At 36.7% G+C, this 13554-nt stretch overlaps 1 protein-coding gene across 1 annotated transcript in view; it reads right to left on the bottom strand.

Annotated features, from left to right (window-relative positions):
* Positions 1–9825, bottom strand: part of LGR5 (leucine rich repeat containing G protein-coupled receptor 5) — a 137958-nt gene extending 128133 nt beyond the window's left edge. Inside the window, exon 1 of the mRNA XM_075209526.1 lies at positions 9450–9825. Coding sequence (XP_075065627.1) covers positions 9450–9718 — 269 coding nt within the window. The 5' untranslated portion in view covers positions 9719–9825. The remainder of the gene's footprint in view (positions 1–9449) is intronic.
* Between the last annotated feature and the right edge of the window lie 3729 nt (positions 9826–13554).

The raw sequence follows: 13554 nt of genomic DNA, 5'->3' as shown, positions 1-13554 counted from the left end.
ATTCAATCAAATGTCCAAATGAATCAATGCAGCAATGTTTCTAAATGTCACTTTACACTAGTTTCTTTACTAATAAAGTTGTTTCGGTGTTGAATATGTTAAATTCTGACAATCATCCCTTTAATTCACTATTAAGTGGCTCTGCAATATGTTTCAATTTGACAATCAATCTTAAATCTCTGTTGTTATATGATAATGATGGCAACAATCATTTTGTCACCAAGGATTAAGAAAGGCAGTATTGTCTAGTTAAACGGTGCATTTACCAACAAAGCTAGTACCTCCATTTAAATCAATCACAACATACATTTATTTTTATTTTTACTGATATATAGAATACAATTTCATATGATTATTTAAAGATAAACACTAAAATGACTGTCATTAGTAACAAGATAATTTTCCTGCATGAAAATTTATTCCAAAATATGACAACATTAATCAAATCTGAAAATATATATAAATATATGATATACAAATTTTAAATTGACATGCAACAGTTTTACAATCAAAGTTATTAATAATGTCGGGTTTCCATGATGATCTCTCTCAAAGTGGGCAGTAATGAGTTAAACATACTAGGGGATAGGAAAAATCTAGAACGAATAAACTGTCAGCTGTCATTTAAAAAAAAAAAAGAATAATACAAAATACTATAAAATATTCTAATGACAGGATAGTTTGTGTATTGATTCACGTTAATAACTATACTCATATTTGGAGAAATATGGGAGCAAGCAATGAGTAACATCTGAATTGCTTTATGTTTAGTTCATTCTCTTCTGACATCCAAAGAAAGAAAAGACAGTAAAGCTCAGCCTCCTCAATGTATTTTTTTAATATTTGCTCCCAAAACACATGGACATAAGTCATTTTGCACATAGAATGCAATTTCTTTCCACATTTGTCGTTATTGACGTCAGTGGGACTGTGACCCTGCCTGATGAGGTAATACAAATCCACCACAGACTCCATGCTGTACCCAGAGATCATATGATCATGTGACACAGCAGAATGCTTGCTCAGCATATCAAACAATGGAGCTCATATATGAACCACAAAAAAAGTGTCTCCATTGCAAATTCATTTTTACACAAATTTGCCTTTTTACCACATACCACATAGCTCGGTTCATGACTGCATTCTGATTTTTTATACGGCACTTAGAAAATCATTATGCGCCGACATTTGCGCAGTCCTGGCCACTACCACTTCAGGACTACCATCTATATTAATTTGAACATTTGTTTCCCCTACTAAACTATAGCTTGTTTCCCCCTCATTTATATATTAAATAAATCATGAGAGTGAGGGAACGTGGGAGCTGTCTTTATTATGTGTATCAGTATTGTATATTTGAATGGTTTCATTACATTGGTACAAATGTGTCTAAATGCGGTGCCCCAGGGGACCCAATCTCTACCACGTCCTAGTATGCCTTCACCTCAACAGGGAACATTTCCATACATTTTCCCACTACATCACTTCAATCCCATTTTAATATCTTATTTTAGAAAACAAAATCTTGTATTTAGTTAATATGAGTTCCACAAGGTGTGCTTAACCCATACTGGGGAACACCAATGGCCTAATTTAGAGTCAGACGCAATGTGCGTCTAAGACGTACATGCAAGAGCAGGCGTGGAAGTGTGCCACAGCTGGGTAGGGTATTACGAGTGGCAAGCAACTACAGTTGCATCCCACGCGTAATACGTTACTGAGCTGCGACCAGCTCCCAAAGCTAGGTAACTACTTGCGCCACCTAATTCCTGATGCACTTTTTCAGTCTTTTTTGAGGTGTGTTCCGTCTGCATCTTGAACCGTCTAAGATTGTTTTTGCGGGTAGATGCCCATAGTATCTATATTATTCACGGTCACGCCTACATAACTCCGTGTTCCACCCTTTCCCTCGTACTGAGACACTGCATCTGACAAGCAGTCGGAACTGATGCTTACTGCGCATGCGCATCAGTGGAAATGTGCACAATACGCCTGAAACGGACTTTGCTTCCGACTCTAAATGAGGCCCCAAATCTGAAAACTTTGCAGTTTCGTATATTAGCCTTATTAGCTTTCTTCATTCTTTAAGACACTGAAGTACTTGTGGTTAATTCATCAGGAAAGTCCTACAGGGCTATTAGGCAGAAGGAGTAGAATTGTTTTACATTTGCAGGCCTTTTCTCATTTTCAAATATGGTTTTCTGTTACGTTGATCATAACAAAGGTTAGCTTAGTTACACATAGTTAGCAGAAAACCTCTTTCCCATATTTCCATAAATCCCTCTTCTACTGCCTATTCCAGAATCATGCTGGCACAAATGTAATACCCAAGTCAGGCTCTCATAATAATGACACAGAAATGTAGGTCACCTATGGGGCATAACGTTTGCTCAGTTCATTAAAAATACACCATGCTTCTTTTTGGTGACAAACGCAACAAAACACAGGATCATAATCCCTCTAGTTCTGCTAATAAAGGTGCAACATGAGTGTAACTTTTGTGGCAGGACTTCCAATAGCAGAAATTGGGTCACTCAGAAATATTCTGCTTTCTGTAGCCAAGTGCTTAAAGAATAACTTCTACAGATTACCTGCAATAGCATCATTTTCAATAAATTCCAGTCTGACTTGAATTTGTTACCGACATAAGCCCATCGCATTATATACCTGGAAAGCTGGATGTAACGTATAGAAAAATGATCCCGACACCACAATATACACATATCCTCTCCCAACATTGCCAATCTCTGACTACATTAGTTATCATAACTATGTTTTAAGACACAGTGGTTAGCATTGCTGTCCTCCAGTGCTGGGATTAGGGGTTCAATTCCAAAAAGGGCCCTGTCTGTATGGCGTTTGTTTGTTCTCCCTGTGTTTGCATTGGTTACCTACGGGTGCATCAGTTCCCTCCCACAATCCAATACTGGTAGGTTAATTGGCTTCTGTCAAAAAATGGTCCCTGGTATTTGTATATGGTAAGGAATTTAGATTGTAACCTCCTGTGGGGCAGAGACTGATTTGAACGATCACATATTTTCTGCCCAGTGCTGTGTAATATGGTGATGATATAGAAATAAATGATAATGATAATTATTTATAAAGTAGGTGCACTTAGGGAGGGTTCCAGTTGCCCAGCACCCCCCTGCTTCTGCCAGGATAGAATGTGGTGGTAGACTTCACAGGCCAGGGCATAGTATACTTCCTGGTGGCTGGCCCTCCCACTGGGACTAGGCACCTTATAGCATGCGGCCACGAATCATCATGATCTGTTCCTCCACACTATAGGAATCACGTGATTGACCCTGTATAAAGCCAACATATTAAACAGCGCTTACAGAAAATGTTTATCTTTTACACCAGTCCCTGCCCCAGCGGAACATATAGTCTATAATTACGTAATATGCAAACACGCTGATGTTAGCAACCATTTACCTGCCAGTATGATCTTGGACTGTAAGAAGAAGTCGGAACAACATCACCATCATCAACATTTATTTTTACAGCGCCAGCAAATTCCGTAGCGCTTTACAATTGGGAACAAACAGTAATAAAACAATACTGGGTAATACATACAGACAGAGAGGTAAGAGAACCCTGCTCGCAAGCTTACAATCTATGGGAACACCCTCACAGTTTGCCAAGAAAATTGAAGTGTGCTTATTCATACATTATATTATTTAAATTAAATTATTTCATTTTCATTATCTTTTATATGCTATTGATAGAACATTATAGTGTGTAGTGTGGCACCTTAGCTATGTCGGTCAAAACATACTGTATTGTGCAAGCTATAAAGATTTATATTTCACTTTAACCTTGTCCCCTTCTCCATGTTTCCGCTCACTTTACCATTTCATATACAAAATATGAAACACAAAACAACTATAATTTCTAAATCTGACCAGTAGCCAGAATAACTAATAACTAAATGCACATTTTTACCAACAAGTATCTGCATAAACGTTATGTCCATTTAGCACCACATTGCAGCAGCTTGTATCCTGACACAGTACACACTGATTGTTTCACACACGTTTACACTATGACCGTAACTCTGAAGAATATGTGGAGACATCTAGATATGCTATTGTATTACACACTGCATGAAAACATTTTAATTTACAGCAATAAACTGTCATTCATTAACAAAGATCTCTACCTCTCCAGTATGATGATTAACTTCGCAGAGCCCCTCCTTACTCTTAAAAAGCACATGAAAATACTACAACTTAAATGCTTATGCAACTGAACTTACTATTACTCATAGTAGTAGAAAAGAAATAAATAAATATAGCATCAATGCTTTCTGCATACTCAATAAAGCAATGGAATTTATGTGTCGCTGTAAGATGAAAAGGACTGTTAAAAGGTGTGTGTACTGCACAATAGCTGCCACACTGAGACTTCCTATTTTACACTGTTTGAAGTGCTATCACATAACGCTAATGTTGGATCTTATTGTTCCAACTATGTTCTAACCTTTTCTGGCTTCTTACAGTATGAGAAGCTAAAGTGGAGTTTTTCATTACTAAACTTGAGTTCAATTAGAGCAAGTAAATTAATCCCATTGACATTGTAGTAGGAAGACATTGATGAATTGCAAGAATGTTTGCAACGACAATGTTCTCACTGACATAAAGGCAATAATAACAAGTATTAAGCATTGGAAGTGTAAACCGTTTTGCAATCTTAAAAGATGACAATTAAATCCACATGCGAACAAATGAGTAAAAGTGAAGAGAAAAGATTGATTCTTTTTTTTATTCCATACTGTATGTGTGGTGTGTTTAACTCTTAAATTAAATGCTGACAGCTCGATGATTTCATGCTCCCAAAATGTAACACTTATATGGAAAGAATCTGATAATAATATCCACAGATACCTGACAGTACACCGTAAACTCATCAGAACATTAAGTGCCTTAGACAACATTTCCAAATTGAAAAGGTTGCCAGAATTTAAAGAACATGATTTGTAGTAATAATAAGTATCGCTGTCAAAACATGTCATGATTCTGCCCAATCTAAATATGCATTTTTTTGTGATTTGCTACTAAATTCTTTAAGTTGTTTTATTCATTTGATTGGGCCTTTGTTATTTTGTTTGAATGTCACACCAGAATTAGAACTATTTTTGCTAACGCATTCCACTTCTACCAGCTAGGTTCTCTCTCTTTGGGTTTGCTGCTAAGGAGCACAGCTACAGTTTTTTCAAGGGTTTGTGCTATGGAAAAACTTACTGTGGTATGTGCTGCATCTATATTCTGAAAGACGATAGCGGACTTGTTTTTCCTCTGAATTTAAGGCAGTAAACCATCAAATGACTTTATCACTGTAAAATTATATAATATTAAGACACGTGAAAATAGGCTGTCTTTTGGTAGGATTATTTTATTTGAAGCATGTATTAAAACACTACTCAGCTTCTTGTCATCTTTGGCAAATTACATTATCCCAAAATGCTGCAGGCACCGAAAAAAAATTATTTGTACATGTAGGATTACACCTAGAAGATTACACTTCAGAAGGACACATTAGCAATAAATACATTCTATTATCCGACATGCACAAAATAATATTGGGAACATTCATTTTTTCAAAAGTGTTAGAGCGAAATGATCACATTTAGACAATGCTCTCATTGTTGTACAGGATAAAATAGTGCAGTTGAATTTCTAAGGAGACACCTGAGTGGTCTTAGGAGCTTTGATCTAAATATAAGTTACCAGACAAAGGTATCATATTTACTCAAACCACTGTTGATTTTCTGCTAACAAATGAAAACCTTACACAGCTTCAATAGCACCTCGTCTGTATAGCGAAGAATCTGAGCAGAAATTAAATAAACCAACATCAACAGCAAGTCAGTGCATCTGGAGGTTTCAAAGTTACTCACACAAGAAAACAGAACTCCAGGATTAGAGCATCAAAACAAACACATAACATTTAAATAGGATGTTGTAAGCGACCACACATGCATAGTGGCAGAGAGAAAGCTCTTCTTTAAAACAACAGCTTGCTCTTCCCATAACAGTACTGTACAGAAACAAAACCACACAAAACCACAGGAGGAGCATGACATAACGCAGACTAGCAAAAATTGTGCAAAAATGAAATACATAGCATATCTGTAGAATGTAATCACCATTTACTGTCTCACAAATGCATGATAGGTATTATATCTATTTCTAATATGTATCTAATAGATTATATCCATTCCATGGATCACTATATATATGTATATATATGTATATATATATACAAAATTAGCCGTAATAGGATATTCAATAAAAACAGACCCAACATACATACTTATGTATTTTTTCACTGGATGACCCCTTGTTAACAGTTATTTCATTTCCATTCTGTTTCAATTTGATAGATATATTTATATGAGAGAGGAGGAAGCAGGCATTCAGAGAAAATTAAAATCGAACCCAAAATGTATTAAATCCAATAACAATAAAATAACAATAATAAATCAATAAATCTACTCATATAACTTAATAAAACCCTTACCTCACCAGCACATGGTGTAGTGAAACATGGAGTGAACCATAGACAATATGAAATGTATTTATTAATATCTAATAATATGAAAATAAACAAAAGTGGATGCATAATATTCTTGAACGATTATAATCTCTTGTGAACAGATGCAAAATATATATTTTATGTTGTGTTGCAATTGCTTCTTATTATTACACCTCTTATTATTACACCTCCTACTTGATAGCTTTGGGGAACAAATGTGTGATGTCCTATTCTATACAAAAATGTCAAACCTTTAATAAAGTAACCCGCATGACAGGTCCATTTAAATGAGCCCATTCTACACCGTGTCCCTTGAGCATCAGGGGGCAGGAGAGTACCTGGTGAGTTAAATAAATGAACGACCTTTCTGACAAACAACTTTACCCTAATTATATAACGTAAAGCTTCTCTTTTGTCCCAAACCTTGACGCTAATCTATTGAATATATTAACATTAATGTGAGTAGAGGTCTTCAGAGAGGATTAAGCAATGTTTGTAAATATTTAAGATTTAATAGTGTGAGCATTTTACTAATACTTTATCTATGAGTGGGAAATTATCATTATGATGGAACATATGAGTTTAGTTCTGATTTTATTTTCAAGCAGCCATAGGCTTCCACATTCACCGTGCTGCACCTGCAGGCTAAGGGTGTCCCAGCGTGTCTGCAACACTCAGATTTAACAAGCGAACTTCAACTCTTAATACTACATTAACACAGGCTTTCCTGTACAATGCCTTCAATTTTATGCTTTGTTTTCCTACACCAGTTAAAGATTACTCGCACACTTCAAAGACATGTATCATAAACCAAAGGTAGAGATTAACTTTTTGCAACTGTAATCAACATTTCCCCTTGCCTCACTTTTAATAGCCCTGACAAGGAAAGACTGCCTTGCTGCTCATCATGTAACTTCACACTGGATCAACATTACTAAAGCAAATACTGTCACAACCCCCCCCCCCCCTCCGCCCCCCTCCCTCCAGGAATGTAACTCTTTATGTAATGGAAATGTTCTAAGCTTACTGGAAAAGGTAGAAATGTTTACTGAATTAAATGCTGTATTGGTCTCACAAAGATTATGTTGGAATGAATTTATTAGGAATTGCACATTTCTAACAAATTATTAATATCTCACTGTCTGTTCTCTACATCACAGATGCGCCTATTAGGTGAAACACGCTAGTGTCTGACTTGATATGTACTCCAGTATTTCACATTTACAATCTTCACAGGATGAAAAGATCTCTAAATCAATTGATGACACCTTTTTTAAGACCACTGTGTAACTTTTAACAGATGCACTGTGTGATTGCAGAATAAACATCCCATGCAGGTAACAAACACTACTGAAGAATAACACATCAATTCTCAGAAATCAGTCTAGGATCTAAACAACTTGTTTTCTTAACACCACATAATAAGGGACATATCTAAAATATACATGGTCAATCACTGCCAAATGACTGTAAGTTGGCAGTGCTACATCATATTGTATCTTATTAGATAACACTATTGATGGCTAAAGTCTGCCAGCAAGACATATAAAGCAAGTTAAATGTGTGATAAATGACATGTCCTGTACTATTATTTTGGGACACAGCTTTCTTATTCACACATGGGGCTAGATTTACTAAGCTGCGGGTTTGAAAAAGTAGGGATGTTGCCTATAGCAACCAATCAGATCTTAGCTTTCATTTATTTAGTACTATATACAAAATGACAGCTAGAATCTGATTGGTTGCTATAGGCAACATCCCCACTTTTTCAAACTTGCAGCTTAGTAAATCTAGCCCATGGACTGCTACTGAACTTGACCCTAGCTTAGCAACTTACCTAGTCACTACTATTTCATGTGAATATCTGATTTATCAGGCTCATCTACACAAAACCAGGCTTCTTCTGATCTCACTGACTTATCCCTGATTTACACAGGGCACACTGGTGCCTGATTTACAACAAGGCTGCTCCTGATCTTACTCACAGTGATTCTTGGTTTAATCAGACACTCCTCCTGGTTCTGATCTATGATCCCTGACTTATTCTGGGGCAGCTGTTGTGTAGAAGATGTCTCCTCTTGATTTACAATTATGCCTTTGCTGTCAAAGCCAAATATTGTTTAATGTCCATCGCTCGGAATGCTTCCTCTTGGGACACTCAAATATCTGTGGACATCACAATGCATATCTATATCTAGAGGAAAAGCCCAAAGCATACATACCTTTAAAGTTGTAGTGATACTCCTGCAACAGTATATGAGTGTTATAAAAGATGTAATAAATATGGATACACTTATACTAAGTAATGAAATAAAAGATACTTAGAAATGTGTACACTTTTATTAGAAGTAACTGATATTTGCGCAAAGGTACAAATTGGAAATAATGATACTTGCCTTATTGCCTCTGCATATCTATTATAATTTCACACATGTCAACTTGATTTTTAGGAAGACATTAACCCACATTTAGCCAACACTGTTTCATGAGCAGCAGCAAATACGAGTCCAACGGATGGTGTACAGTACAGAGCAATGACTGATGGCGAGGGGAGCGCAAGTACTACAAGGTACTCCGGCCAAGTATTTGGTCCCATTTGCATTACATAGCACATGGAGTCACTGCATGTTGTCTGCTTTGGAATAGCAAAATCCATGTACAAATGATCATCAACCTATAGCTTAAAGATCATTAATAATGTGCCACCGACACCTTAATACTCCTCTATTTAGTATAGCGCCTATTCTACATATTACTCATCAATTTATTACTAGCTGTAACGACAATTTAAATCTAAGTTTCCTGTCATTGACCCATACACACTTAGGCAAAACCATGTCTGTATAATCCCTAAAGCAGGAATTTATAGCAGAGTCCAAGTAGGAAGCGACATATGGTGATGTTAAACTTACAGGTAAGACGTGAAGATGCTGAGATTCGCAGGCACAGCATTGAGTCCCCGATCCGAACAGTCCACTCTCATCATCATACCGTCCTGTTCACAGAGACAAGGGCCCGGGCAGCTCCGGTGCTGCTGCTTACCCGGTTTGGCAGCGCTCACAAGCTGCAGGGTGCACAGAACCGAGCACATGAGCAGGCTGGTCCGGGAGATGTCCATGGTGTCGATCTGATCCTTGGTCCCACGGGATGTTGTGCTCCAGCAGGACGGGATAGCACGCATCGCCCCTCCCTGGGGATCTGGAGCAAGAAGCGGACTAGTACTAGAGTGACAGGGGTGCCGGAGTGCAGCGCGGTGTGTTAGCCGCAGTCGTCTCTCCTCTCACTTTGCTGCCCGGAGCATCTCACGCTGCTTTATTAAAGAGCTGGATGTCTGAACTGAGCGCACTGTGACGTCAGCGCAGGCACCAGAGCCACTCACAGGACACAGTGTGAGCCGAGTGTCCTCTGCGAACTGTCTCACATGTCCCCCCACTTGCTACTTCACTGTAGTAATAGAAGTAAGCAACCCATGGACCCCCACCAGTGGCTGGAAGTGCAGGCTGGCACTTGTAGTTTCACAGAAGCTGGAACCCACAGGCTGCCCAAACCTGCTCTTTAACACTTCACAGCTTTCTGAGGCAACTGAAATAAACTTTAGCACCCTACATACAAAACTGCTCTGTGCATGTCAATATCTTCAAACAATTGAATCAGTGATTACATGTCCATCTTTCTAATAATAAATGCAAGAAGGTAGTACTATTTCTATAACAGAATAAAAATTGAATATGTTGTATTAAGGAAGTAGGAATGATTCCTAATGATTTTTAGCAACTATTACTTTAGAGGACATTGATTATAGGTTATTATTTTTTTTTTTTTGGTGTACTTGATACACTTGTTTATTTTGCTAATAAAGCTGCTTTTTCCCGCTACTGACAGCTGGCTACCGCCATCGATGGCAATAGCAATAGGAGGACAGCTGTGCAGGGGGAAACTGGCCAAGGCTAGTGCTGACGGTAGTTCTCTCCGGCTTTGTTAAATAGGGAGAGGCTCTAAATCTGGTGAAAAGTCCAATTTACAGTGGGAGCATGAAAACATAAACTTAAACTTTGACAAATAATGGCTACATTTTAGGCCTGCATCATCAAGAAAGGTAAAGTGAATGCAATTTTAATTTTTTTTCAATTGCATAAAAATTGCACGCAGAAATTGCACCCATATTCAAGTACAAGAGGATCTCAAGAAACGTTTCTAGGTGAATACGGGTATAAGGCACTTGTATGCAGACACAACACATGGCAGGATACACACAATGCATATGTGTAATATAAAGTCCCATCAGAATGCACAGAAAACAATAAATACATTAACACCTGTTAATAATCATATCACTAATGCAAATACCTAAAGAAAAATGTTTTTAATTTTTTCCCATGAAATATATATATATATTTCAGGATGTTATTAATGCCTACTGTACATAAAATGCATTTTTACAGTCGAACTTAATTACAAATACATGTTCTGACATGCGTATGCATAATCACTATCACTCAGCACTTACACCTGCCCTGTAGCTGGTGCAAGAGACATGACTACATATCACGTACTTCAGAGATGCCCAGAACTTGAGTCAGACAGATGTGCATGCACTCAACCTGGGCATGCCATTAGTGTACATTGTCTACGTGCATATAGCCCTTCCCTCCCTCATTCCACTCTTCTAATTGTAGTCAGTCGGAAGTGTCCTTTGTGTTCAAAGATGGATAGTATACACTTGTGTTCACTGGTGTATTGTCCGTTTATGAACATGCGCAGAGCAATTTTACATAAAATATGGCACCTACCATGATCCAAGTTCCTTAATTAATGAGACCTTTTATAATTAAAATTTCGAGAACCTAATAAACATTGATATAAATTAGGAGGCAATATACAATGGGCTAATTATTTATTAAAAAAAACAGTTGAAATAGCAGTTACATGTTAATCTATATGATTTGCATTTGCAACTATTCTTAATTATTACCATTATTTTGTTATTGTATTGAATATGGTTTTAGAGAGAATTTAAAGTTAAAGGGCCTGATTAATTAAGGGTCTTAAATTAAGAAGTTTCTTATTTAAGTCTCCTGGACAAAACCATGTTACAATGCAAGGGGTGCAAATTAGTTTTCTATGTTGCACATTAGTTAAATACTGACTGTTTTTTCATGTAGCACACAAATACTTGATAGCTTATTTGTATACTGAAATTTAAAGTTGATATTTGTGTGCTACATGAAAAAACAGTCAGTATGTGCAAAACAGAATACTAATTTGCACCCCTTGCATTGTAACATGGTTTTGTCCAGGAGACTTAAATAAGAAGTTTCTCAAGTTAAGATCCTTAATGAATCAGGCCCTATATCTTTAAACAAAGACAGATATTTAGAAATTTATATGGTAATTTAAACCCTTACAATAATGTTCACAAAAATTGTGGTGGGAACAGGACATAAATCCTAATAATTAATACATACAGTACAGTAAGTTACCCCATTTTGTCCTAAATTTTGATGAAACTATTTTTGTACTGCATTGATTAGGTACTGTCCCTTGTTTTCTAGTGAATAAGTGTATTAGTACAGCAAACTATACAAGCAGCAAGTACTATTAGTGCATGGCAGGGGATCTAAGGGAGACTATTGGGGTGTGCAAAGCATGTCACTACAAAAAGTAAACATGATTTACCCCAAAACCAGGGTATTATTTTACAAAGCTATATTGCAATATAATACAGCTCCTTCTGATGTCAATTGAATAGCACAGCACCTCTTATATCCATTATACCACGTTCAGCCTCATATAATACCATTTACATACTGTACATACCCCATGATATCCATTATATAATATTGAGCCCCCATATGACATCCATTATGCATTATGACTCCATTATCCATTATGACCCCTTGTAAGGTCTCATACATTACACAGTCCACTGTAATGTCCATTATACTAGGCTCTGCCTGGTGATGTCTCCTTTACATTGAAAAATCCCTATGTACCCTTATACAATGTACCGATCCTCATAGATGTCTTTTATATATTGCACAGCAAGCTTTAGCAAATTATTTGAGAATGCATTTTTTAACATGTGTCTGTAACAACACCTCCTAGATTCTTATCCACAGTTATATATCCTGTTTATATCAGTAAGAGGAAATGGAGTTTGTGATGCTGTCAGAGGCTTCAGGCTGTAGCTGTGACAGCTCTGTTGAAATGCAGAAGAGTTTTGGCCAGAAGGCAGAGCAATTGGAGATATTGGGTACATCCTTTGCTTACTAGTCGCCTGATATGAGGCCACTTCAATCTTCTGTACATGCTTTTGAGGAAATATGAGGGCAAATTCTTTAATTTTCCTTAGACAGACACACAGACATTATTTGTAATATAGTTAATATATTATCATCGTATATTATAATGTAACACTTCATTTTAGAACACAGATAAATATAGAAGTCACAACCTGCATTTTAAGTTTTTACTGAAATTGTTGACAACTTTCTAAAATCCGTATATATGTTACTTTAGTATATGTTACTTTAGTATATGTTACTTTAAATGATGCGTTACTTTGTTATTATAGATTTTTGCGAACTACAGGAAGTTTTATATTCACATTAAAGAAAATAAATTTAGTAATACCTATAGGCAATATGGAGGGAGATCTTTTTTCCCACTATTTTTAAATCACCCTAAACTGTTCTGAATTTGGTTTTGATTTTGGATCTGGATTAACTTTGTGTTTTGTTTTTTTTGGTTTTGGTTTTGGCAAAACCGCCCTTGCGTGTTTTGATTTTGGTTTAGGATCCCGATTTTTTTTCTAAAACCCCTTTTTTTTTGCTAAAATCACATATTTTTGCTTTGTTCCCCTACATTATTATTAACCTCAATAACACTAATTTCAAGTAATTTCCAGTCAATTTTGACCACCTCACAGGTCACAATATTATTTTCATACTCTTTCAAACAAAGACTGCAGCGACCTGGCTGGATGCTAAGTGACAGAGCAATGACTCAAACAATGTT

Source organism: Mixophyes fleayi, chromosome 4 (assembly GCF_038048845.1).
Source record: "Mixophyes fleayi isolate aMixFle1 chromosome 4, aMixFle1.hap1, whole genome shotgun sequence".
NCBI lineage: Eukaryota > Metazoa > Chordata > Amphibia > Anura > Limnodynastidae > Mixophyes > Mixophyes fleayi.
This window is presented reverse-complemented; position numbering and strand designations above follow the sequence as displayed.